Here is a 26,157-nt window from a genome sequence, read left to right on the forward strand (position 1 = left end):
TCCTAAATGCCAAATGATGGTATTTATTATTTAAAAATTCCCATGGAGAGAATGAGAATTCATAGCATTGTAGGTTTCTGTTTTGGGGGAAAAGCATCCTGGAAAGCTACCAATAAGCTGCTGCATCTCAATCTATCAAAGAAAAGAAAATTAAACAAAAAGGGAAGACATGCTAAAAGATACAATGGTTAACAGTAAAAATAAGGCTCATTATGGGGTCCATGCCTCGGCGGACAAAGAATATGAAAGAAAGTTAACTTACTGCAAGAGATTCCATTTGCTACGCAGCAAGCATGGCGCAGGAAACAAAGGAAAGAAAGGATAGGGTCAGTGTGGCATGCGACAGAAAGCACAGCCCTCCTCCGGGAGCAGAGCTGCCATGGTGTTAGCTTTGCTGGCCCAGACCTGGCTAGCAGTTGCCAGTCTTGTACCCGTGAAACATGCACAGCGGTCTGGTTAAAAAACAAGCTTTAGTGGGTAACATCACTGGAAAACATGGCTTTTAGTCCTTGGGATTCTCTGATTAGTTGATGTAGTTTTTCTCTGAGTCAGCCTGGAAGACTAGAAGTAACCACTTTTTATTTTTTTTTTTATTGATTCGTTTTGCTTCTTGATGATTTGAGTGCACTGATGTGAACAGCAAGTGAACATAAGCTAGGAGGGCAGCTGAGCAATCTGAAGAACTGCCCCCTGTGGCAACTACAGCGTCGCTTAGTTTTCTTTAGTTGGGAAATATAACGTCTATGTGGGTTTGTGCACATGAGTGCTGGTGCCCTCGGGGACCAGAGGCACTGAATTCTCCCAAGAGCTGGAGTTACAGGCAGCTGTGAGAAACCCAACTTGGGTGCTGGGAACTAAATCCAGACCTTCTGCAAGAGCAGGGATGCTCTCAGCCACTGACATCTCTCCTGCCCTTAGATTGAGAACACGTGATACATAGGCTGCTAGATGGGGCTAGCTCAAAGGAGTAAACATTGTATCCTCTCAAACAAATATGCAACCTGAGTATTGCCAGGTATTTGATTTTCTATGATAATAAATTTTCACAGGTAATTGCCAATATTGTAACAAGGTCTGCAGGAGGTACATGTCCCACAATGGTGTAAACACCCAATTGTCATGCTTAAGAACCAAAAAAAGACCCTTCTTATTATTTTTATCTGCTAAACAATTCCTAAAAAAAAGAAAAATCTAAAACTGGTTATTAACATATTGAAAGTTTACAAAGTGGGCCATGTTCAGCTATAGCTACCATTTCTTTTTTTTTTAAGATTTATTTATTTACTCTGTATACAGTTTTCTGCCTGTACACCAGAAGAGGACACGAGATCTCATTACAGATGGTTGTGAGCCACCATGTGGTTGCTGGGAATTGAACTCAGGACCTCTGGAAGAGCAGCCAGTGCTCTTACCACTGAGCCATCTCTCCGGCCCGAGCTGCCATTTCTTAAATATCACTGATGACACTGCAACTATAGAGCCAGTTTATGGAAAATGTTGATAGGTGGTACCACAACTTGAGGACAATGTTTAAAAAATTTAAAAATCAGTTTCAACCAGGCCTCGTGGAGCACACCTATAGTTCCACACTTGCTGGAAACTAGTGTTCAACAGGCCAACCTACCCTAATGGGGAGCCCCACTTGGTAAGGCTGTGGTGTCACTGGCTGTAGATAAGTGTTTGTCTCTGACTGTAATTTTTCTCATGTGCCACTAAAGACAGCAATGGTACTATTCCCTCTGCTTGAGTGTTTATCTTATGAAAATGTTCCGTCTACTGGGCACAGATATAGCTGTGGATGGTCAGGAAGATGATTTCTGCTTAATATGAATAATTTGTTTTTGTTCTTTCTTTCCTATTTTTGGCTTTTCAAGACAGGGTTTCTCTCTATAGCTTTGGAGCTTGTCCTGGCACTCGCTCTATAAACCACACTGGCCTCAAACTCACAAAGATCTGCCTCCCAAGTGCTAGGATTAAAGGTGTGTGCCACCATCACCTGGCTAATCTACAATTCTGATCAATAGAATTAATACTAGGATATTTTTCATTACTCAGAGTGACATAAGAAAGTAATAGTATGGGCTGGAGAGATGGTTCAGCAGTTAAAATAAAAGCACTGGCTGCTCTTCCACAGGTCTTGAGTTCAATTCCCAGCAACACATGGTGGCTTAAAAGCACCCATAATGAGATCTGGTTCCATCTTCAGGCCTGCAAGGACACAGACAGGAAGAATACTCTATAGATAATAAATAAACAAATTTTTAAAACAGTTATTCCCAGTCACTAAGACAGCTAATTTTAGACATCAGAACAAATTCAAAGCAAACTGGTTGCCCCTGGAGACAAATACCCGAGGTCAATTTTCCAGGGATTTATTGCTGATTCAAGGTCAGAGCATGAAGCAACTTTAGTAGACATAAGTTTCTCAGCAATGGACCTTCTGCACATATTCCCCAACCTCAAGTTTCAGCCAACCAACTGTTTGTTTAAGTCCTGAATTTCAAGGTCACTTTCTGTCTGGGAAACCTTGACCATTCAGAGCTATGTGATTACTTTACTCACTGCCCAGTCAGCTCACTGCCCGGCCAGTGTGACCTCCCTAGCCTGAGAGAAACCCTGTGATCAGCATGGTTCTGTTTCTTATTGATTGCTCAAGCAGTGCTGTGACCCTGGTGATGTGGTTCGTATTTGTCCAGAGGTTTTGGCTGTGGGAAGAAGCCGGAAAGATGCAGGGGGAATCAGGAGATGTGAGAGGAGTGTGTGTGCGTGTGCAGGAAGACATAGCTGAATGTGTGGAGAGGAGCAGGAGACACGAGAGAGGCGGCTGCGTAAAGAAGTGTGAGGGTGTCTAGCTGTGTGGAGAACGGAACTGTGAGAAAGTAGACGGAACTGTGTAGAGAGATGTGTGGCTGTGTAGAAGGTAGATGTAGCTGGGAGAGAAATGGAACTGTGTAGAGAAATTAGCTGGGCAGTGGTGGTGCACACTTTTAATCTCAGTGCTCAGGAGGCCGAGGCTGGTGGATCTCTATTCTGTGAGTTCAAGGCCAGCCTGGTCTACAAAGTGAGTTCTAGGACTGACTCCATAGCTACTGGGAAACCTTGTCTCGAAAAAACCCAATAAGTAAATAAATAGAAAGAAAGAAAGAAAGAAAGAAAGAAAGAAAGAAAGAAAGAAAGAGATTATTTAAGGTGAAGTAAAGGAAAAGGTTTCATTAGGTACCTTTTGTCTTAGGTTTCCTTCTTTTCTCTCATATAGAAAAGTCTAGTCCTTGCTGCATTTGTGGGTGTTTTTTTTTTCATACTATGAAGGCGACCTTGGAGTAGGATCTCTAAGAGGCTGCCAGTACACAAGACTGAGAGTTTGGGGCCAACCTGGGCTTATAGTGCGACCCTGTCTCAGCCCCTACCACCAACACCAGTTTGATTAATTCCAAGTTTGAGTCTATATATTTAAGCACCTACCTTACTCCCTTACTAATCCTTGGCAAGGAAAATTCTTAAAAGGAAAGCCCCCCCCCCCCCCAAGAAATAAAAAACAAAAAATATACGTTTGGGCTGTCAGTTTAATATAGTGTATTTAACACATGGTCCAGTGAGTAACAAAACTGTCGATTCATCACTGGGGTCTACACATGCTACCGAGGGGGCATTTAGACCCCCCCCAGCTCTGATTCCTGGTTCCATTCCCTCATCTGCTGTCAGTATCTCAGGAGAGTGACGTGTGTGGCGACTGTAAACATACTGAGGAGTCGTTTGGATCCTGGTCATGAGTGTCTCTTGGGCTTTGAAAGGGGTTTCCTTAAAGCCTAGGTTGTACATTAGTGACCAAGGCCCTTCAAGTCTCTGGATGTCTACAAGCTTCATTCTTTGGTACGGACACACAGAGTGCTATCAGATTAGGTACACAGGGCCAGGTTTATTTTTTTTATTTTTTACTTTTAGGTTTTTGAGACAGGGTTTCTCTGTGTAGCCCTAGCTGTCTTGAAACTGCTCTGTGGACCAGGTTGGCCTTGAACTCAGAGATCCACCTGCCCACCTGCCTGTGACTAAAGATGTACACCAACCACCACCAGGCTACAGGGCCAGTTTTTAAAAATTATTTTAAGCACGTGCACACGCACACACACGCGTACGTGCTTGTGGAGGCCAGAGGCACTGACTGGATGGATCCCTTGAAGCTGGGGTTATAGTCACCTGGTGCTGAGAGCTGGACTTGGGTCCTTTGCAAGAGCAGCCAGTGCTCTTAACAGGTGAGCCAGCCCTTCAGCACCGTACAGGGCGGCACTGCAGACTCCTGGGAGCTCATCAAATATAACACCATATTCAGTAAGCACAGAAGCAGGTCAGCGCTGCTGGTGTGGACTTCCCTTTTGGTGTTATGACATAAGTGCTGGGCTAAAGATGACACAGTCCTAAGCGAAGATCACTGTTGTTTACATTTACAAAACAAGGCCCTATCCAAGGAACTCATCAGGACAGTCAGTAAAGGCAAATGAACTTTCTTTGCTGGCTCGGGCTCGGTCCTGAGGAATGTCACTGATTCCTCCCACTCAGCTCTTAGGGCACAAAGGTGTGTTTCTTGGGTGATGGCCAACTATGATGAACTCCAGAACTTAGGTGGGCTAGTGGCAGCTTCCTAGTGGGCTAACGGCTTCCTTGGCTTTTGTCAGCTGGAATTCCTTCCCTAGGCCATACGGGAACTTCATTTGCATTTAGAGCTTTAAAAAGAGCATAACTGCCTTTCTAAGGGACTGTCTTACAGAAAATGATAATGCTTGCTTTAGTTTGGGCTTGGATTTTCTTTATATCCAGATTAAAAAAAATCCCATTAAAAGTTTTTGCACCGACTGGGCGGTGGTGGCGCACGCCTTTAATCCCAGCACTCAGGAGAGAGGCAGGCGGATCTCTGGGAGTTCGAGGCCAGCCTGGTCTACAAGAGCTAGTTCCGGGACAGGCTCAAAGCTACAGAGAAACACTGTCTCGAAAAACCAAAAAAAAAAAAAGTTTTTGCACCTTTAATCCCAGCTCTTGGGAGGCAGGCCAATCTCTGGTCTACACAATGAGATCCAGGACAACAGCTAGGGTTACACAGAGAAACCCTGTCTCGAAAAAACCAAAACAAAAACCAACCAACCAACCAAACAGAAGTCTTTGTAAACGTATCTGTGTTTGTATTTGGCAATTTAAGGTTCTTTAGACCATGGCTCTGGGAATGTCACTGCTTTTTGCGGTCCCAAGGAGTTTAGACATTTTCCTAGAGCTTTACTCGGAAAAGTGTTAGCTGAACTGACTGGGTGGGGTGGGTTGAGGCTTGGGGGGAGGAGCAGGGCCAAGAATGCAGACACTAAGAACAAATCTTAAACAACCTAGGAGCAGGGCATTTAAGAATTGCACAACAGAATCCGGCCTAGCGGCATATGCCTGCAAGCCCGCCACTTTGGGAGGCTGAGGCAGGAAGATTGCTGAAAGTTTAGAGTCAGCCTCAGACTTGAGATTTTAGTCCTCCTGCCTCTGGACCCGAGTGAAGGAATTAAAGGCGTGGACAGCTATGCCTGGCTTACTATCTCGTATCCAACGGCTGAAAGTCACACGTGTGAGCTAAATGGTGTGAAGTTTAGGTTCTGTGTAGACGGTAACCTGACACAGATGTTCTTAGAGCACAGAGGGCATGAAACTGAAGCTGCTGGGGACGCCACTCACTCACCTCTTAAGACTATTTCTTTGTGATTGGCACAGTGACAACCACCACTCTTCCTCCCTCCCTCCCTCCCTCCCTCCCTCCCTCCCTCCCTCCCTCCCTTCTTCCCTCCCTCCTGTTGTTCTTTTCTTTATGCAGTGCTGGGGACTGAGCTCAAGGCCTTGCACAAGCTAGGCAATTTCTCTGCCAAGCTACAACTTCAGGTGACAGCCGTTATATTTTGTCTGTTGAAAAATATTTTTTTCTTTTTAAATATTTATTTATTTATTATGGACACACTGTTCTGTTTGCATATATGTCTGTAGGCCAGAAGAGGACACCAGACCTCATTACAGATAGTTGTGAGCCACCATGTGGTTGCTGGGAATCGAACTCAGGTCCTTTGGAAGAGCACACAATGCTCTTAACTGCTGAGCCATCTCTCCAGCCCCCGAAAAATATTTTTTTTTTGGACCATGTTCATGAATATCTTTCAAAGCTAGAAACCTCAAAGCCTGTGTTACCAGTAACACACCTGACGTATTTACTCTTTTAAAGAAAACAGTAAATAGCTAGAGGGAGGCACACGCCTTTAATCCCAGCACTCAGGAGGCAGAGGCAGGTGGATCTCTGTGAGGTCAGCTTGGTCCACAGAGTGAGTTTTTCAAACCCAACCCCATCTCAAAAAAGGAAGAAAAAAGAAAGAAAGAAAGAAAGAAAGAAAGAAAGAAAGAAAGAAAGAGAAAAAGCCCAAACTAAGTAAATCCTAGCTGACACATCTTTACCCAGTATGGAAGAGAAGATTGCTTTTGGAAGAGAGACAGAGCATATTTGGAGGCTGAAGTTAAATGGGGTTCAACTGTCTGAAGAGCAGCCTGGTTCAACATTTGACTTGTTCAGTTTATATAAGCTCATGGGGGCAGCCCCCTCATTCCCATGCTGTACAGGGATAGGAAAAACAGCCCACAAGTTATTTTTGCAGCAAGATGAAACAAACACACAGGGGCTGTATGTAAGGCACTGTTCTTGAATCTAGAAACAGAAACATATATTAAATGTGAGTATGTCAACTAAAATAAATTCTAACGAATGAGATATCTGCAGCCCTCTGGGGACCACTTCTGCAGAGCTGGAGAGATAGACAGTCTCACTTGCTCTACAGGGGGGAGGATGAAAATACAGCCCGGACAGACCAGAGCTGGCTGACTTGGCTTCTTGACCTAAGTTATGTGAACTTAAACCACCAGGGGGAGCTATTCGAGAAAAGAGGGGCCGGCGGGAGTTATTCTTCAATGAGAAGTGCTGATTGCAAGCCTTGAAAAGGTTTCTCTGTTTTCACAGGTGAAAACAACTCCCGAATAGTTGATGCATGTGAACAGAAGTGATTTTGTTGGGCAAAACCAAACTGTCCTGTTTTCTGCGCTGTTTAGCATACGCTGTACCTTACCCTAGGGAATGGTTAATACAAGCACATTAACTGACCTAAGACTCCAAAATTATTACATACACGAGATTAAAAGCATCTTCTCCAGAAAACTGGCTCTTGCCCAAGTTCCCTGGTGACCACTGTGCCCATGAACCAGCAGGAAATCTGAAACTCCAAGCTAATGCTACCTGAGGGCAGACCTGGTTGGTTTCACTGGCAGGTTGAAGGCATCAGATGAGATGCTGCTTTTCCCCAATTTTTTTGAATCCCATAATCAATCATGGCTCCTAGGTATTGATTAGGTATCATCATTTCTGCAGATACACCCCTCCAAAACAAAAAACAAATCAAAACAAACAAAAACCACCTTACAGATTCCAATTTATGCTAGGAGTCTCTCTCTCTCTCTCTCTCTCTCTCTCTCTCTCTCTCTCTCTCTCTCTCTCTCTCTCTCTCTCTCTCTAACGGGGTTTCTCTGTAGCTTTGGAACCTGTCCTGAAACTAGCTCTTATAGACCAGTCTGGCCTCGAATTCACAGAGATCCTCCTGCCTCTGCCTCCCGAGTGATATGATTAAAGGCATGCGTCACCACTACCTGGCTTGCTTTTGTCTTTCTTTGTGTGTGTTTTGCCTCTAAGAGCAGGCTAGAGACAATTTGGAGACATGAAACACAACATTTACAGCTTGCCACTGAGCTTCTCTCAAACGCACAATGGTAAATTCCTTATCGCAGAGGGATCTCACTGTGCTGGTTAGGGTTTTCTTTTTCTTTTTCTTTCTTTTTTTTAGATTTTCGAGACAGGGTTTCTCTGTAGCTTTTGGTTCCTGTCCTGGAACTAGCTTTTCTAGACCAGGCTGGCCTCGAACTCACAGAGATCCACCTGCCTCTGCCTCTGCCTCCCGAGTGCTAGGATTAAAGGTGTGTGTTACCACCGCCCGGCAGGGTTTTATTTTTCAACTTGACACAAACCAGAGTCACCTGAGAAGGGGGAACCTTCAACTGAGGAATTGCCTACAACGGATTGTCCAGTGGAGACATCTGTAGGGTATCGTCTTGATTGATGTGTGAGGGCCCAGCTAACTGTAAGTGGTGCCATCCATAGGCACGTGGTTGATCCTGGCTTGTAGAAGAAGGCAGGAGAAGCAAGCCAATAAGAAGCATTCTGCCATGTCTCACACTTCAGTTCCTGCTTCCAATTCCTGCCTCCAGTTCCTGCCTCCTTCAGGTTCCTGCCTTCAGCTCCTGCTTTGGCTTTTCTCAGTGATGTACTACAAGATGTAAGGTGAAATAAACCCTCTTCCCCAAGTTGCTTTTAGTCATGGTGTTCATTATAGCAAGAGAAGCAAATGAGGAGTGATGTAAAGGGTCAGATGAGGTCACATCCACACACTATCTGAAAACATTACCGCCCACTTGTATTCTCAAGCCTTTACTGTGTGCCTAGAGTTTCCATACTGAACAGGAGTGACTGAAGATGGACTCCATCCTTTAATCTTTGTTTAGTGAAAGACATGCAGAACTTTAAGACAATTTTGAAGTCATTTCTGACAACTCTCAGTCTCAGCAGTAATGCTCCCCACTTCCCCCCTGGGAACCAAGGACTGAACAATTGACCACACACGTACTGAAATGTTGGGAACTTTCCATCATCTCCCTGAGTCCTTGTGAATGTTCTCCAAATAGAACTCAGTTATTGAATAGGGGCAAGATAACCCTTAGGTGTTGACTCACTGACTGATGTTCTGACTCAGGCCCTGGGAAAGCGGCAAAGTGACCCTCAGATGTTCTCCCTTACCTCATCTGATCTGGCAACCACTCTCCAGCCAATTATTGGTAATAGCCCTTTTGAATAAGCCAATCATACTAGTTAAAGAACAACCCCCAGACAAACCTTCCTTCTGTGGTTTTTCCCTTTAAAAATAGCCTGTACCAGACATTCGGGGTCTTTTAGCCTCCGACTGCGGGAAGACCCTGTCATGACAGAATTAATAAAATCCTCATGCTTTTGCATCAGCTGTGACGTGAGAGATGGTCTCTTGGGGCGACTCCTCCTCCTCGGTGATTGGACTCTCGGGTCCAACAGACACAAGGAAAGGGTCGAGAAGAAACAAGCACAATAGGATGAGACCATGTACCACACAACCAGTGCAGTTAAGGGAGGTCATGTACACAGTGACTGTCCCTGACATCACAGGCCACACGAGAACCTTCTTAGTGTGCGAGAGTAAACTCTATGATGTTTCTACTAAGGAATTCTCAGGGTGGCCTGTGAGCGTGGAAGCGAAGAGAGCAAGACGTGATGGGCTAGGAGGAGCAACAAAAGATCCATGGAAATCAAGAACCAAAGGTTTGAAAACGAAGCCTTAGGGAAGGCAGGAGAAGCAAAGTGATGAAGTTTGGATGTTTAGAGAGTAGGGTGAGGTAACCACAATCTCTGCTATCTGTAGGCCTAGCCAGGGAACTCTGCATTAAAGCATTTCCCCAACTGAGTCTTCAGTACAGGATGGGACAGGATTTGATAACAGAGAGTAAATGCTTAGATAACCATCGTTATACACTACGTACAAGCTACAGGACAAACTGGGCAAGGCCTGTGCTAATCCTAAATTCTAGCTATTTTCTTGCCTGACCTTGGCCAGCAGGCTGAAGTAACAGGAAAATTAAGCCGGATCAGGAGTGGGTCCTCTTAGGTGGTCATAAAAATGTGAAACTTAGATTTTTTTCTTGTTTTTTTGAGACAGGGTTTCTCTGTAGCTTTCGAGTCTGTCCTGGAATTAGCTCTTGTAGACCAGGCTGGCCTTGAACCCATAGAGATCTACCTGCCTCTCTCCTGAGTGCTGGGATTAAAGGCATGTGCCACACCGTCCAGCTGGATTTTTTTTTTAAATATCCAAGTTGGGACTGAAGAGATGACACAGCAGTCAGGCACACTGGCTGTCCTCGCAGAAGACCCAGGTTCAATTCCCAGCACCCACATAACGGCTCACAACTGTTTGTAACTCCAGTTTCATAGATATACATGTAGGCAAAACACCAAAGCACATGTAATAAATTTTTCAAAAGTCCAAGATTAGTGGTATATGCCTCTAATCCCAGCACTCAAGAGGCAGGCAGATTTCTGTTAGTTTAAGGCCAACTGGTCAACATAGGAAATTTTACAAAACTCAGGGTTACATAGGGAGATCCTATTGTAAGAAGAAAAGAAAAAAAATGTGCTTCTGTCCATGTTAAGAGCATAGGGTACCCAGTGAAAATCAGGGCATTCTGATTAACTGAGCAGGACATCACAGGCACACACACACACACACACACACACACACACACACACACACACTGATGGAATGCTGCTAGAGCACTCTGTCATTCTGAACTTCACATCTGAGTAAGCACTGCTTATGAAGAAGCTACCTTGAAGCACCATTATCACCTAAGTTAAAAGTCTCTTAGAAACAGCAGGGCGGTGGTGGCGCACGCCTTTAATCCCAGCACTCAGGAGGCAGAGGCAGGCGGATCTCTGTGAGTTTGAGGCCAGCCTGGTCCACAGCGCTAGTTCCAGGACAGCCAGGGCTACACAGAGAAAGCCTATTTGAAAAACAAAAGCCTGGAAACGTGTTTTCAGAAAGAGTAGAAGCTAGAAACTGCCTGTGATCACCTCATGTAGAGATTTCTCAGCCGTACGGTTGCTATTTTTCTGGTCCTTATTCACTTATCTCGGGGCTTATGGCGGACCAGGGTGGTGGGGAGTGCAGTTCTCAACACTCGAAACTTGCTTGGTGACAATGACCAAATTGGTATTGAATTACTGGTGTTCGGTTGAAAAATTTCACCCAAACCTTATTGGGCTCTTCATACATTAATAAAGCATGTCCCCCCAGACAGGGTTTCTCTGTGTAACAGTCCTGGTTGTCCTGGAACTCCCTTTGTAGACCAGGCTGGCCTCGAACCCACAGAGATCCTCCTGCCTCTGCTGGGATTAAAGTCATGTGATACTATGCTTGGCTAAAGCCTGTTTTCTTACACAGGAGGGTGTGTGACAGGAAATGCCTACTCTGATGTAACACCAGGGTGACACTTCCTCCACACAGATGGGGTAGTGGCCTCCTAGTTCCTTGTGCCGAACACAAGGGGCGATGCTTGGTCTGCTTACATCCCTGCTGTTTAATTTGCTGGTTGTTTACCACTGCTGTGAGATGGCCAGGCTCTCACAGCCAGACTTCTGCCAACGTCTGCAGACGCTTCTCAAGCTTGCCTTTACATCTGCGCCTTGGCCCTACAGCCTCTCTTCAGTTCCTAGAATCCCATGCTCCCTTCTGCCTCGGGACCTTTCCACAGCCTTCCGCCCTTACCCTCTTCCTCAGTTACCTCTAGTTCATACCTGAGATCTCTTTCTGTCTCACACACCATCAGGAAGCCTTCCCAGAGCCACTGGCTGTAGGTACTCACAGCCCACTTTTTTCTGTTCTTATAGCCACTTACCACAGGCTATGTCCCATGACTGATATCCACCTCCCTGATAACAGCAGGGGGCAGAGACTTGGTCGTTACCCTATGAACCAAAGAGGAGGCCCTTCACACCTAACTGCAAGAATGAATAGCCTTATCTGGCTCTTCTCCCTGATTTCCTTCATAATATAACACGTATGTCATCAGCTGCTGGCGTATGGTACACACTTGGGCTATTCTAAATGGGAAAATCCGTTTTACAGTGTTTGGTTAAAAAAACAAAACAAAACAACAGACAAATTTCCTTTACATAGTGAACTTGACGGTTCAGTGAAGAACTGAGCAGTCCAGCAAGGAATGATGACATGTGGTTTTATATTCTGGATTAAGAAGAACAGGCTTATTAGGAAGTGATTAGCATGGTTAAACAGCACCTGGCAAAAAGGTTAATTTTATGCCTCTATTTTTCCAGAAAGGAGAAAACAGAAGTCCCCCAGGCCCGGAACACATGACCATGCATGGGATGGATGCACACCTTCCTCTACTGGATTCAAGTGAACGTGGGAGAGGGCACCCTTCACCTCTTCCTCTCTCAAGTCCCATGCTGCTTGTGAGGATCAAACCCCATACAGGGCCAGACCACAGGAGAGGCATAGTCTTAACAGACGTTCATTACCTTTTCTTCTGAGTCCCCGGGCTGGCAGGTGATCACGCCATCTCTCGATCCGCCTGCAAACGTTGCCTTACAGTTGGCAAGCCACTGTTGTCAGAAAGAGAGAGATGGGACATGGGTAGATCCACAGATGTCCTGAGAACATTTAAATCATGACGTCTGTTGGGAAACCTTGATCATGTTTCTAACAAGACTAAATACGATTCTGTTGGAATGACTTTTAGGAAAGGCTCACATTTGGAAGGTTTAGGATGTACTGAAATTAAAACCTGCATAGGTTCAGTAATGGCCATTCTAAAATAAAATTTCTGCTGGGTGATGGTGGTGCACACCTTTAATCCCAGCACTTGGGAGGCAGACTCAGGTGGATCTCTGTGAGTTCAAGGCCAGCCTGGTCTATAGAGTGAGTTCCAGGACAGCCAGGACTATTTCACAGAAAACCCCTGTCTCAACAAAAAGAACAAACAAACAAACATACAAAAAAATAGAAAAAATTCTTTTTTTAAATTAAAAATTCTTTTAGATTTACTTATTTTTATTTTCTGTGTATGTGTGTTTGCCCCTGGGCAGGGCCTGTGTGTTATCAGGATGCAGGCTAAGTGAGCCACAGAATGCAAGCCAATAAGTAGCATTGCACCGCGGCTTCTGCTTCATCTTGCTTCCAGGTTCCCGCCCTGACTTCCCCTCATGATGGACACAGTAACCTCTAACATCTCCAAATCGAAGTTACTTTTGGTCACGGTCTTTTCTTTATCACAGGCTAGAAACCGAAGTAGGACAGGAGATAAATTCAAATCTTGGATAAAAGAAAATTGTTGTAACGCAAGCATATCAAGGAGCATGCCAATCATATAAAAAGATGTGCGCTGGTTTCTTGGTGGGGACACTAGGAGATTAAGCTGAAAGCTGAACACCGCTCTTTTGTTGGTTCTATTTGAACTTCTGGGCCTTTTGACCAAGGTCAAATGCATTTGCCTATAACCAGTATTATATGCTGTTCAGGTTATTCACGACACCCCCCAGGACCTGTCTCGGCTAGCTGCGCTCAGCTGCAGCTGAAGTACCAGCTATTAAATAGGAATTGCAATCCTCAGCTGGCTGTGCTCAGCTTGAGCTGCCGCGTGTGGGAACACGGGCTTACCGAGAGAGTGGCCTCCTTCCTGTTATTGTATGTGTCCAGGTATTCTTGCAGTTCCAGCACGCTGAACTTCAGCTTGTCCAGGAGCCCACAGGAAAGGAGCTAAAGACAGGGAACAATTTGCTTTAGAAACGGATGGAAACACGAACAGCAAGGCCCAGCTACACAGACAGAAAAGATGTAGAAGTATGGGAGTGGGTAGCTAGTTTGGCTTCACTTTGGCTACAGCTGGACCCAGATGCTAGTTTGGAATCCAAGCCTTCCATTGGAAACCTACATTAAGATATGACATCCATTTTATGCATGGCTCTATTATCATTATCAGCAATATTTCATGGTTTGTGATGGGAGACAGACCTCCAAAGAGATTTGCAAACTGATTTTGTATTTAGTTTGCATTTAAAGCAATTTAAGATGGAATTATTTTTCATATTGTATTGCTTGCTGAGAGGTCAGTCAGGCTGCTGGAAAGACTGACTTTGTAGAAAGGAAATTTCAAGGGGCGCAAGTCTGTAAGCCTGAGAACTTGGGAGGCTGTGTCTGAAAAAGAAAGATTCAAAATTCAGTGTTTAGTTACCCAGCTTGTGTGATGGTTCTGGATGGGGAGAAACGAAGGTCATGGGTAACCCCTGCCCTCTAAGCACTGGCCAGTATGGCAAAGTTCTCTCCGTAAAACCATAACCTGATAGTAGAGACTTCCAGGTGACCTCTGTGAGGGTTATACAATCGTATGCACAGTTGGCAAAGTCAGAGTCACTCGGGAGAGGGGCCGAGGACATGGAAGGAACATAGAGCTAAATTGTGTCTAGTTCTCTGAAATTCCTGGCCTGGGATGGCAATGTTCACTAATTACTCTGCAGACCCAGAGGCCTTCAGGGGGCATGTCACAACCCTACATAGCTCATGGCCTTGGAGGTATTTTTAAAATGGGCCAATCCAATGACCTGAGTTTGATCCCTGGAACCCATGGTGGAAGGGGAGAATTAAGTTGTCCTCTGACCTCTGTCCATGAGCATGTGTGCAACCTCATGTGCATGTGTGTGCACCCCTCACACACACGCACTATAATGATAAACCCCACACAAGCATGCTACCCCACCAGGGCAGGGCAAGGACACTCACAGTCTCAGCATCCACGAACAGTGTGGGGCATTCAGAGCAGGAGGTGAGCATCTGGGAAGAGCTGACAAATTTGGACCCGATTCCCCTAAGGTTATCTCCAAGGTAACTGGCTGCATCACACGTTAGGAAGCAGAACCTCTTTTGAATATTCTGCAAGGCAGGAGAGGGATCATTAGCAAAGGCCAAGGTCAACTTGTATACTGGAAAACAACTACGATTTTTTTTTTGTGTGTGTGTGTGTATGGGACAGAACTTTAAAATAATTTGGGGCTTGGTGGTACAGACCTACAATCAAGTACTTAGGAGGCAGAGGACCAGAAATTTGAGGCCAACCTGTAGTACATGAGAAAATGTCTCAAAAAATAAATAAAAAAGAAAAGAAAAAGAAAAAAATGGGGTCCGAGAGACGGCTCAGCAGTAGAGAGCACACATGCCACTCTTGCCCAGAACAAAGCTGGATTCCTAGTACACATGCTGGGAAGTTCACAACCTCTTATAATCCCAGATCCAGGGGAACCGGAGGGAACATTCACCAACAGAATAAAAGTATGTGCGACGAACCCACAGGCCACATCATCCTACATGGAGAAAAACTGAAAGCGGCTCCATTAAAATTGGGAAGGAGACAGAGCTGTCACCTATCCCCACGCCTTTTCAATACCCTGCCTGAAGCACTAGCCAGAGCAACATGACAAAAGAAGATTAAAAGGCCACAACAGAAAAAGAAAAAGTCAAACTATTGCTATTGAAGATGATGTGATAAGCCAGGTGGCGGTGGCACGCACCTTTAATCCCAGCACGCGGGAGGCAGAGGCAGGTGGATCTCAGTGAGTTAGATAAGAAATCCCCTAAATTCTACCAGAGAACTGGAAATGATCAATACTTTTAGCAAAGAAATCCTAAAAAGACCTCAGCTAGCCAAAGCAATCTTGATCAAAAGAACACCACTATAGGGATCGCCAGTCAAGAATTTGAGCTGCAGTAATAGAAACAGGTAGACCAGTGGAACAGAACAGAAAACCCAAACATGAGTACATGTAACCACAGACATGTGATATTTGACAGAGAGGTCAAAGATACACACCGGGAAAAGACAACATCTTCAACAAATGCTCCCGGGAAAACTAGATATCCACATGCAGAAGAATGGAATTAGATCCATGTCTACCACACTGCACCAAAAATCAACCCCAAATGGGCCAACAACGTTACTGTCAAACCTGACATGCTGAAAGTTCTAGAAGGAGAAACAGGCAGTAAGCTCCAGGACATGGCTGTAGGAAAGGCCTTTCTGTTTTTTTTTTTTTTTTTGAGACAGGGTTTCTCTGTTGCTTTGGAGCCTGTCCTGGAACTCCCTTTGTAGACCAGGCTGGCCTCGAACTCACAGAGATCCGCCTGCCTCTGCCTCCCGAGTGCTGGGATTACAGGCGTGCGCCACCACCGCCCAGCCGGAAAGGCCTTTCTGGATAGGACGACATCCGCTCAGGGACTAAGGTCAACAACTGACCAAGGGACCCCACGGAACTAAAATGTTCTGTACAGCTAAGGAAACAACTGAGTGAAGGGGAGGCTCACAAAGTGGGAGAGAATCCTTGCCAGCTATACATCTGATAGAGGATTAACATTCAGACGATACAAAGAACTACCCCAAACAAACCAGAGTCACGAAAACAAACGACCCAATTAAAAAAGGGTTATGGATCGGAATGGACAGTGTTTTGGTTTTTGTTATTTGTTTTGGTTTTTTGAGACAGGGTTTCTCTGTGTAGCCCTGGCTGTCCTGGAACGTCTACAGCACAACTCTACACTGAGGTTCACAGTCCATATGTCTACAACCCCTACAGCCGAGGCTCACAGTCCATATGTCTACAGCACAACTCTACACTGGGGTTCACAGTCCATATGTCTACAACCCCTACAGCCGAGGCTCACAGTCCATATGTCTACAGCACAACTCTACACTGAGGTTCACAGTCCATATGTCTACAACCCCTACAGCCGAGGCTTACAGTCCGTATGTCTACAACCCCTACAGCCGAGGCTCACAGTCCATATGTCTACAGCACAACTCTACACTGAGGTTCACAGTCCATATGTCTACAACCCCTACAGCCGAGGCTCACAGTCCATATGTCTACAGCACAACTCTACACTGAGGTTCACAGTCCATATGTCTACAGCCTCTACAGCCGAGGCTCACAGTCCATATGTCTACAGCCCCTACAGCCGAGGCTCACAGTCCGTATGTCTACAGCCCCTACAGCCGAGGCTCACAGTCCGTATGTCTACAGCCTCTACAGCCGAGGCTCACAGTCCATATGTCTACAGCCCCTACAGCCGAGGCTCACAGTCCGTATGTCTACAGCCTCTACAGCCGAGGCTCACAGTCCATATGTCTACAGCCCCTACAGCCGAGGCTCACAGTCCGTATGTCTACAGCCCCTACAGCCGAGGCTCACAGTCCATATGTCTACAGCCCCTACAGCCGAGGCTCACAGTCCATATGTCTACAGCACAACCTCTACAATGTGGTTCACAGTTGATTTTTCTACAACATAACCTCTACAGCTGAGGCTCAGAGAACATCAAGGAAAAGGGGTGGGGACACTGTCAGAACCAGAACATCAGGACATCTGCCATGAGATAGTGCCTTCTAGGTATATCAGGAACATTTCAACAATATGGTCACCTATACAAGACCTGCACAAAGACAACACTAATTACCTGACATGCCAATTAAATGGGGAAAATCTTAAAAGGCCCTACCCCTAGACGAAGAGCTATGGGCAATCAATGGCTGCTGAGCAAGGAGAGATGAGTCTTCTCCAGGGATGGGCTCCTAAATAGATCATCCAGTCCCAGGTGGTCAGCCCTAAACACATGTCCATACGAGCCATACTTAACGAATGCAGCGGGTTGTATTTATATATGTGTATACATGTGTGTATAATTACAGAAGAGGTCATGAAGTTGCGAGGGAGTGGGGGGCATGGGTGGAGTTGAAATAAATACAATACTTGTTGTGGTTTGGATAAGAATGGCCTCATAGGCTCATAGATTTGAATGTTTGGCTACCAGGGAGTGGCACTAATAGGAGGTGTAGTCTTGTTGGAGTGGGTATGGTCTTGTTGGAGGAAGTGTGTCACTGGGGGTGGGCTTTGAGGTTTCAAATGCTCAAGCCAGGCCCAGTTTCCCACTCTCTTCCTGCTAATCAAAATGTAGAACTCTCGGTTCCTTCTCCAGCACCATGTCTGCCTGCATGCTGCCATGCTTCCCACCATGATGACGATGGACTAAACTCCTGAACTGTAAGCCACCCCAATTAAATGTTTTCCTTTATAAGAGTTGCTGAGGGAGCTGGAGAGATGGCTCAGAGGTTAAGAGCACTGCCTGCTCTTCCAAAGGTCCTGAGTTCAGTTCCCAGCAACCACATGGTGGCTCACAACCATTTGTAATGGGGACTGGTGCCCTCTTCTGGGCTGCAGGCATACACATAGACAGAATATTGTATACATAATAAATAAATATTTTAAAAAAAAGAGTTGCAGGGTTGCTGTGTCTCTTCACAGCAATAGAAACTCTAACTAAGGCAGTACTTTTGTATGTAGCTCTCAAAAAGTAATAAAATAAATGTTAAAAAGAAAAAAAAATTGTCTCATTCTGTAGTCCCAGGGTAGCCTGGAACTCACTATGTAGCCCAGGTTATCCCCAGTCTTGCAACAACCGGCCTGCCTCTGTGTCCCAAGGACTGGGATTACAAGTTGTGTGCCACCTTGCCTGGTATTAAAAAACATTTTCAACCATTATGAAATATTCAGTGTGTGTTCTAAGGAAAAGGAGAGGGATTCAGAGACACCAGAGTAGGCAAGCTAAAGATCCCCTTAATGGCCCCGGGGCCATGTGTGTTGGCTAGTGTTTTGTCAACTTGACACAAGCTCCGGTCATTCGGGAAAGAAGGAACCTCCATCGAGAAAATGCCCCCACCAGACTGACCTGTAGATGAGGATATGGGACATGTTCTTGATTAACTACTGATGAGGGGAGGGCCAGAGCTTTGTGGGTGGTGCCAACCCTGGGCAGGTTGTCCTGGCTTACATTGAAAGAGCAGGCTGAAGCCGGGCGGTGGTGGCGCACGCCTTTAATCCCAGCACTCGGGAGGCAGAGGCAGGCAGATCTCTGTGAGTTCGAGACCAGCCTGGTCTACAAAGGGAGTTCCAGGACAGCCTCCAAAGCTACAGAGAAACCCTGTCTCGAAAAACCAAAAAGAATGAGCAGGCTGAGCACGGGACAGGGAGCAAGTCGGTCAACAGTGTTCCTCCACGGTCCTGCTTCAGTGCCTGCCTTGGCTTGCCTCAAGATGGGCTGTCAGCTGCAAGCCAAATTAACAGTTTCCTCCCTAAGGTGCTTTTGGTCATGGTGTTTTATCACAGCAATAGAAACCCTAACCAAGACACCGTGGTTTCTTATCGTTGAGAACACCAACAAAGAAAAACTGTAGCTTATCCCACTGACACAATCCTTTCATGGCAGCCGACCTGAAACCACTTGAGTCCAACCTCCTCACAAGGGCCAGGCAATAAAGGCTGAGCAGAAGCGGTGGGTGGAGGAACATAGCCTTCGAGGGACATTAACCCCTCCTGGAAGCCACAGCCATTCAGCTGTCCTCAGGATGCTCCCTGAGCCCATACCTTAAACAGAGAGGAGAACACGTGAAATGTGTACACGGCGCAGGAGCCGTCCGAGTCACACATGAGTTGGTTAATGTGGCTGCGCCAGGCCTCCTCGGCGTCATCACAGGCGGCGGGCTGAAAGGCAGCGAGGATGGCCGAGAAGAAGGGCGAGGGAGGCGGGGACACACCCCTGTCACCTTCTCCAAAGCTGGAAAACACGGAAACCACCACATCAAAAAGTGCCAGCTTCTTGTACCCAGCTGTACAAGTTCACCGCCCGAGAGTCAGCCTGCTGAGGTGGCGGAGTGGGTCCTTTATTCCCTTCAAGGGCCCTCTGGGGAACTGGCTTTCTTTAGGTTTGAAGAAAATAGACTTTATACCTCTGGTATTTCTATAATTCCTCTTTTTGCCTTTTTGCTTGGGGTTGATGGTTTAAGACTATATAGCCTTGGTTGGTCTGAAACTCACTATGTAGACCAGGCTAGCCTTAAACCCACAGAGATTTGCCTGCCTCTGACTCCTGAGTGCTGGGATCAAAGGAGTTCACCTCCAGGCCTAGTTTTTTCATTCCTAATTCTTTTGCACAGGCCTTTTATCTCTTCTACCTCTCAGCAAGCCCTTGCTCTCCCAGGGGCCAGGCCTCAGACCCAACATCTGTCCCCAGCTCCCCATGACCATTCTTCTACACTTCGCACTCAGAACCAGTTGAACTGGATGCTGCCAATGTGTTCCTGATGCAGACAGGCAATGAACACATGTGCGTAAATGCTCAGAATACTCAGGGATGGGGAGGGCATGGCAGGAATGAAAGAAAGAGAATACAGAATGAAGAAGGCGGACCTGAGGAAGGCAAGGGATACACGTGCAAAGCCTGCTCTTTCCAGGGTGTTCCCTAGGCTTTTTCTTTGGGTGGTTGGAGTTCCCTGTCTAGCCACAGGCTGTTACTTAGGTGTCATTTTCAGCATCCACAAATGCAAATATAAAATTGTAACTTTGTTCTAAAGCTGATCCAAACAGCATTAGAATCTGTGGGCTCACTGCAGACACCGAATTGATGCCCGGTTCAATGTCTTCATCTATCCCACCTTCTTTTTGTGCTTGTTTTTGTTAGTGCTCTCAGAGGCATCAGCTCACTTAAGAGGCAGTAATTTAGCTTGTAAAGAGCCCCTTGTCCGTGTCTTTCAACTCTAAAGAAAAAGAATTCGTTCTCAAGCTTTTCATATTTTGCTTATCTTCAAAGCTTCATGTCCCCCGGGTCTTTTTTGGCTTTTCATTGCTCTCTGGCCCTATAAATTCCTGCATGGCCATTCTTTCTTGGTCCCATGGAAAGCCCCACATGGATGATTGCCAGGTTCCCTGTTAGATAATCTCCACAGCATGAGTACCAGTGGCTTTAGACACAAGCTAGTAAGTAGCTTGACTGCCACGCACTGTGGCATGGCACGCTCTTGCCTCCCATCTCGCCAAGGGCTGCCTTGCCTTGCAAGGGTATACTGGTCCAGACCCTGATTGCCTTTCTCTTCTGCCTCAGTCATGTCCAGGCTGAAGCTGTCGCTGCATTCAAAAGCTGCTGGGAGCTCATTGATGGAACTCGAAAGGTCATCTTCCTGCACGGTGGTGTCCTCCTCTTCAGGGGCAGCTTCAGCCTGCAGTGACAAAATTTGAAACCCCAACGTCTGAGAATGTGTAGTAGAAAGCTGGATCCACTGAAGCAGAAATCAAATCCTTAGAGGGACGGAAGTGGGGACATTTACTTTCTAGAACTGCATCCAGAAACTCTCTCTGAAGTATCCTTTCTCTACTGTTTGCCGTCCGGTCTCTTCCATAATCACCCCTAAGGGGCTCGGGAGATTATCACATTTGATCTGTGTTCGTACTATACTAGTGCTAACTTTGACACGGTCAGAGAAACACCTCCCTTCCCTTGTCCACTTTCCATGTTTACAGATTAGCAACCTCCGCTTTACATGCAAAGTATTTGCTCAATGTCAGGTTGGCCATTAGGGTGAGAGCGGCAAGAGAATCTACCGCCTTTGTATTCATAAAAACTCAGCACTCCTAGAAGAGTTGACTTGTATGTGTGTGAATGCCTGGACCTGTCCCTGGCGGGGGGCCTCATGGGACCACTGGAGTTTTCAAAACCACAAAGAAGCCAGCCGCAGTTAAACTTTGATTTTACAGCTTCAGCTTTAGAGACAGGCACATCCAGGCCTATTCTCCAGTAGGAAATCCCTTTTCCAGTGAAGGCCAGAATGTAGAAGCATTGGTGCATGGCACAGCCGGTGCTCAGAGAAGAATCTAGTGTGTTTGTGGTGGGGTGACAGGCTCTCTCTACAGAAGGCGCTCCACCACTCACCCACATGCCTGCCTTCCTCTTGCTACCCGCTAAGGGCAGTGGCTAAGGTGGGAGGGTGGCTGTCACCTCACCAGAGTGCGGTCAATAAACAAGAACAACTAACTGCAGCAGGGCAAGTTGATCTTGGATCAGTGGGAGGTAGGGAAGAGATTCAGAAAGTCAACTGGAAAAAGAGGCTGGGCTTGAGCTGAGGTCAGGGAGGAAGCCAGCCGGAGAACGGACTGTTCTGTGAGAGGAAGGAACTGGACCATACATCAGAGAAGACGAGGAAGGAAATACGTGTACATGCTTCTCTGAGTCATCTTAAAACAAAAACAAAGTCAAGGTGAAGTAGAGACCCTTACAGGGGTTAACATCTGGCTCTTGGTTTATAGTATTCTGAATTTTTTTTGTTTTTCGAGACAGGGTTTCTCTGTGGTTTTGGAGCCTGTCCTGGAACTAGCTCTTGTAGACCAGGCTGGTCTCGAACTCACAGAAATCCACCTGCTCTGCCTCCCAAGTGCTGGGATTAAAGGCGTGCGCCACCACTGCCCGGCTATATAGTATTCTGAATTTAGGATTAATGAGAAATTAGCCAGAATGTCAGAGCTAGATTAGACAGACGGGACAGGCTGTGTCCGTGGAGGTGCCGAGTTTTTATGGATGAATCTGGGTTTTCTCTAGCATCCTAAGTATATCAAATACTACAGAAATTTTGGTCATGAAAAAATAGATGCCTTTAGAAACAAGACTTAATGTTTTTTGATAGAATTGGATTATTTTTCTTAAAAGAAATCAATCAATCAATTAATCAATCTACCTACCTACCTACTTACCTACCTACCTACTAGCATTTAAAAGAAAAATGGAAAGAATGTATTCATGCTGAGAAACAGCATGTGTTCAGTATATCACATATGTTTTATGATGCTTTTCCAAGAAATTCAACTTAAAAGGTTTTAACCTTAGGATTCTAGTATTTTTGACTGTAGAACAAGATTTTTTGGGGTGTGTGTGCATATATTGTTTTGTCCCCAAAAGGGCATTTCTATCTCTAAGAATCCCAATTATAGTCCTGATTCTCACTTTTGAATTGGGGCAATCTTAGAAATATTTTTTATTTAAGCTCTAATATTTTTAGATAATTGTACCTAAGTAGTTACTATTAGTTTAAAGCATTCAAGGGTTTCTTGATTTCAGATCTGTTTTTAGTATACTGTAAAATGATATAGAAAGTGTTATAGTTTCCCTTAGCAGTAACACACACACACACACACACACATACACACCTCCCCCCCACAGTTTTCTCTTCAAAGTTGCAAAACCATAGCCAAAGTGAAGGTCAGGAATAATTAATCCCCCCCCCCACACACACACAAAGTTTCTCTGTGTAGCCCTGGCTGTCTTGGAACTTGCTCTGTAGACCAGGCTGGCCTTGAACTCACAGAGTTCCACCTGCCTCTGCCTCCCGGGGCTGGGACTAAAGACTTGGGCCACTACTGCCTGGCCAGTAAAGACTGATTCTATGCTAATTGTGATACACTATTTTGACATTTCTAATTATGAAGAAAAAAAATTTATACTAAAGGGCATATGTGCTGTCCATGCAAGTCCATGGTTTTATGGCTAGGACATTTTCTGTGAATTTTGATAAAATAAAAATTTAGATAAAACTTTAAATAAAATAGCCACAATTTTTTTTTTGTTTTAAAGCCAACCTTTTAAGACAAGGACATGATATGCACTGGGTAATGTTTCTCCTCGGGGAGTCTAGCTAGGAGAACTGTATTCAGACCCGGCATAATTTTGTGTGGCTGACATTATATATTCCTATTATGTGCCAAGAGGCAAGCATTGAATCAATGAGAAAATTGTATAATTGGTTCCTACACAAGAAAAAATTCCCCCCTCCCTCATGCGTGTATACTCCTACACCTCCCTTGGCGTATTGTTTGATAATATGCCATGCCCAGCCACAACCATCTCTCTCCACCAATCAGAAGCCAACTATTTCATTCTATAAAGGCCTCAGGCCTGACCTCTCAATCAAAGGGAAGTAAGTCTGCTCAAGTCCTGGAGCAGAAAACAAAGTGCCAGGACAGGAGCACAGGCCTCAACCACTTCACTGAGATCCTGGGAATGAAAGTGGCTCCACTCTGAACTCCCTCCGCTAGGAATTCTTACCTAGGATTTTTTTTCTTTTCCCCCCACACACTCCAGGAAACTACAATAAAAATTTCCCAAATCTTTTCACCTTTGACCCCTCTGAAATCTGCAGGTTATTTATATCAGGCAAAGAAGCCTCGAAGCTTGCCATTCTGGTGTTGAAGGAATGGGGGTCGGCGGGGGTGGAGTCACAGGCGGTGGTGAGCAGTTCTATAGGATTGGCCTCCTCGGAGGGGGAGAGATTCATGATCTGTTTAGAAAGCAAAGGAAAGAAATGTAACACGGAGTTCCCCTCAAAAGAACGCAGACCGTCACTCTCCAGGTGTTGGCTGACAGGTATGATTTTCCCAGATTCTACGTCATTGTTACTGGACCGTCAACAGAGCGGTGGGCAACCCAGTATGACTGTGGCCACCTACGGCTAAGAGGTCACTTAGCCCTCACCCGAGAGTCCAGATTTCAGCTCAGCAGCCATAGAAAGTGTATTTAGCTGGAAACAAAACTTGATTTAATTACAACCAAATCAAACCAAACCACACCAAACCAAAGGCATGGCCTCCCTTTCTCCAGTGGGAGCGCCCCTACTTACAAGGTCTGAATGTTCCAGGATCTGGCTGGCCGTGAGGTCCTCCTCCTCCGATGACTCATCCGAGTCCTCATGGTTCATTTTACTCAGACTGGGAGTGCTTCTGGAGAGCTGGCGCTCCTCCAGGATCTGCGCGTCACACTTGTCCAGGCTGTCCAGGGAACGCCTGCGCACTCCCCAGTTGAAGTTATCCATGCTCTCTCCCTGAAATCACAGCACAGGCAGCTCTTCATGCCCCAGTCCCTGGCACGCACGCCTTCCCACAGTCAGTCCGTCCCATAGCAGAAAGGAAAGCCGTCAGCATCAACCCTCACGCTCCCATCTGTTTTGGTACCCAGGCTTCAGTTCACCACGGGAGGAGACAAAAGGGCGGACCTTGTCTGTCAAAGAGTGTTATCTCATGGGTAGAGTGGGGGGCTTTTCTCTTTGGTGTGTGTGTGTGTGTATACATATGGTTTTTTATTTTTTTTGAAACAGGGTCTCATTGTTTAGTCTTGGATGGGCTGAAACTCACCTTTGTAGACCAGACTTGCCTCAAACTCACAGAGATCCACTTATCTCTTTCCCTCTCCCAAGAGCTGGGATTAAAGATGTCCACCGCTACACCCAGCAGATAAGATATATATATCAAAGTTGATTTTGGGGGGACTGGAGAGATGGCTCAGAGGTTAAGAGCATTGCCTACTCTTCCAAAGGTCCTGAGTTCAATTCCCAGCAACCACATGGTGGCTCACAACCATCTGTAATGAGGTCTGGTGCCCTCTTCTGGCCTTCAGGCATACACACAGACAGAATATTGTATACATAATAAATAAATAAATAAATATTTTAAAAAAAGTTGATTTTGGTAAACCCTAGAAAACTATTGTGTTTTCAAAAATCTGTCCCCAAAGCCAGGCAATGGTGGCGCACGCCTTTAATCCCAGCACTTGGGAGGCAGAGGCAGGCGGATCTCTGTGAGTTCGAGACCAGCCTGGTCTACAGAGCTAGTTTCAGGACAGGCTCCAAAGCCACAGAGAAACCCCATCTCGAAAAAACAAAACAAAAAAAATTATTTGGGGGCTGGAGAGATGGCTCAAGTGGTTAAGAGCATTACCAGCTCTTCCAAAGGTTCTGAGTTCAATTCCCAGCAACCACATGGTGGCTCACAACCATCTGTAAAGAGGTCTGGTGCCCTCTTCTGGCCTGCAGATATACACACAGACAGAATATTGTATACATAATAAATAAATAAATATTAAAAAAAAATCTGTCCCCAAAAGGGGAGACTATTAATATTACAATAACTTGAAAATTAATGTGTACTCCCTCCTCCCACCAGCCCGTTTGAAGAGTTTTCAGAAGGAGGAACAAATTTGTTTGATGCACATTCCAGAATTTCTTGGCTATTAAGTATAAGAGCATTATGTAAACACCGCAGACTGTCTGCCACAGCAGATTCTACAGATAAAATGCAGTGTTAAAGGCTTGTGAGAGCCAGACAATGTTTGGCGGGCCATGCGCTGCTAAATGGAAGCTGCATCTTGGCTTTTGCTTAGAGTTCGTCTGGAAATCATCGCAAGCAGTGAAGTGGTTAAATTTCTTGCTGTTTCTGCTGACTTACCCATCCTAACGTACTGAGAACGGGCCTGGCTCTACAACGGAGTGTCAAAGCCTGGAGCTCTACCTCAGAGCACTCCGCAAACACCAGCTATTAAATAAGTCTGTTTGTTTGGCAAAAATAACTTTGTTTTCTTGCAGAAACGAATATAGGATTTGCCTTTTGCTTTTCTGTCAGGACTAGAGGAAGGTCTCTACCCTGATGATAAACACATTTTAGTCTAAATGAGGTCACCTGGGTTAGAACTAGCCTCTTCCGCCCCATAGAGTGGCCATCTGAGATGTGGCCTGACGGCTCCTGAAGCAGAACAGAGCTTCTGA

At 45.6% G+C, this 26,157-nt stretch overlaps 1 protein-coding gene and 1 non-coding gene across 7 annotated transcripts in view; both read right to left on the minus strand.

The window, feature by feature from the left end:
• Window positions 1–26,157, minus strand: part of Fry (FRY microtubule binding protein) — a 392,348-nt gene that overhangs the window by 12,228 nt on the left and 353,963 nt on the right. For 4 of the 6 annotated variants that reach the window (XM_075971622.1, XM_075971632.1, XM_075971593.1 and 1 more), the window contains 8 exons: window positions 24,241–24,441; window positions 23,740–23,901; window positions 20,630–20,796; window positions 19,169–19,358; window positions 14,481–14,630; window positions 13,362–13,460; window positions 12,224–12,307; window positions 263–280 (listed from right to left, as the gene is read on the minus strand). In XM_075971622.1, the coding sequence (XP_075827737.1) occupies window positions 263–280; window positions 12,224–12,307; window positions 13,362–13,460; window positions 14,481–14,630; window positions 19,169–19,358; window positions 20,630–20,796; window positions 23,740–23,901; window positions 24,241–24,441 (1,071 nt within the window). The remainder of the gene's footprint in view (window positions 1–262; window positions 281–12,223; window positions 12,308–13,361; window positions 13,461–14,480; window positions 14,631–19,168; window positions 19,359–20,629; window positions 20,797–23,739; window positions 23,902–24,240; window positions 24,442–26,157) is intronic. The other 2 variants (XM_075971584.1, XM_075971612.1) reach the window with 1 other exon arrangement.
• Window positions 1,042–1,142, minus strand: LOC142842855 (small nucleolar RNA U13). The gene has a single exon (XR_012909511.1). It is a non-coding gene; the product is annotated as a small nucleolar RNA U13 (small nucleolar RNA).

This window comes from Microtus pennsylvanicus, chromosome 1, assembly GCF_037038515.1.
Source record: "Microtus pennsylvanicus isolate mMicPen1 chromosome 1, mMicPen1.hap1, whole genome shotgun sequence".
Taxonomy (NCBI): Eukaryota; Metazoa; Chordata; class Mammalia; order Rodentia; family Cricetidae; genus Microtus; species Microtus pennsylvanicus.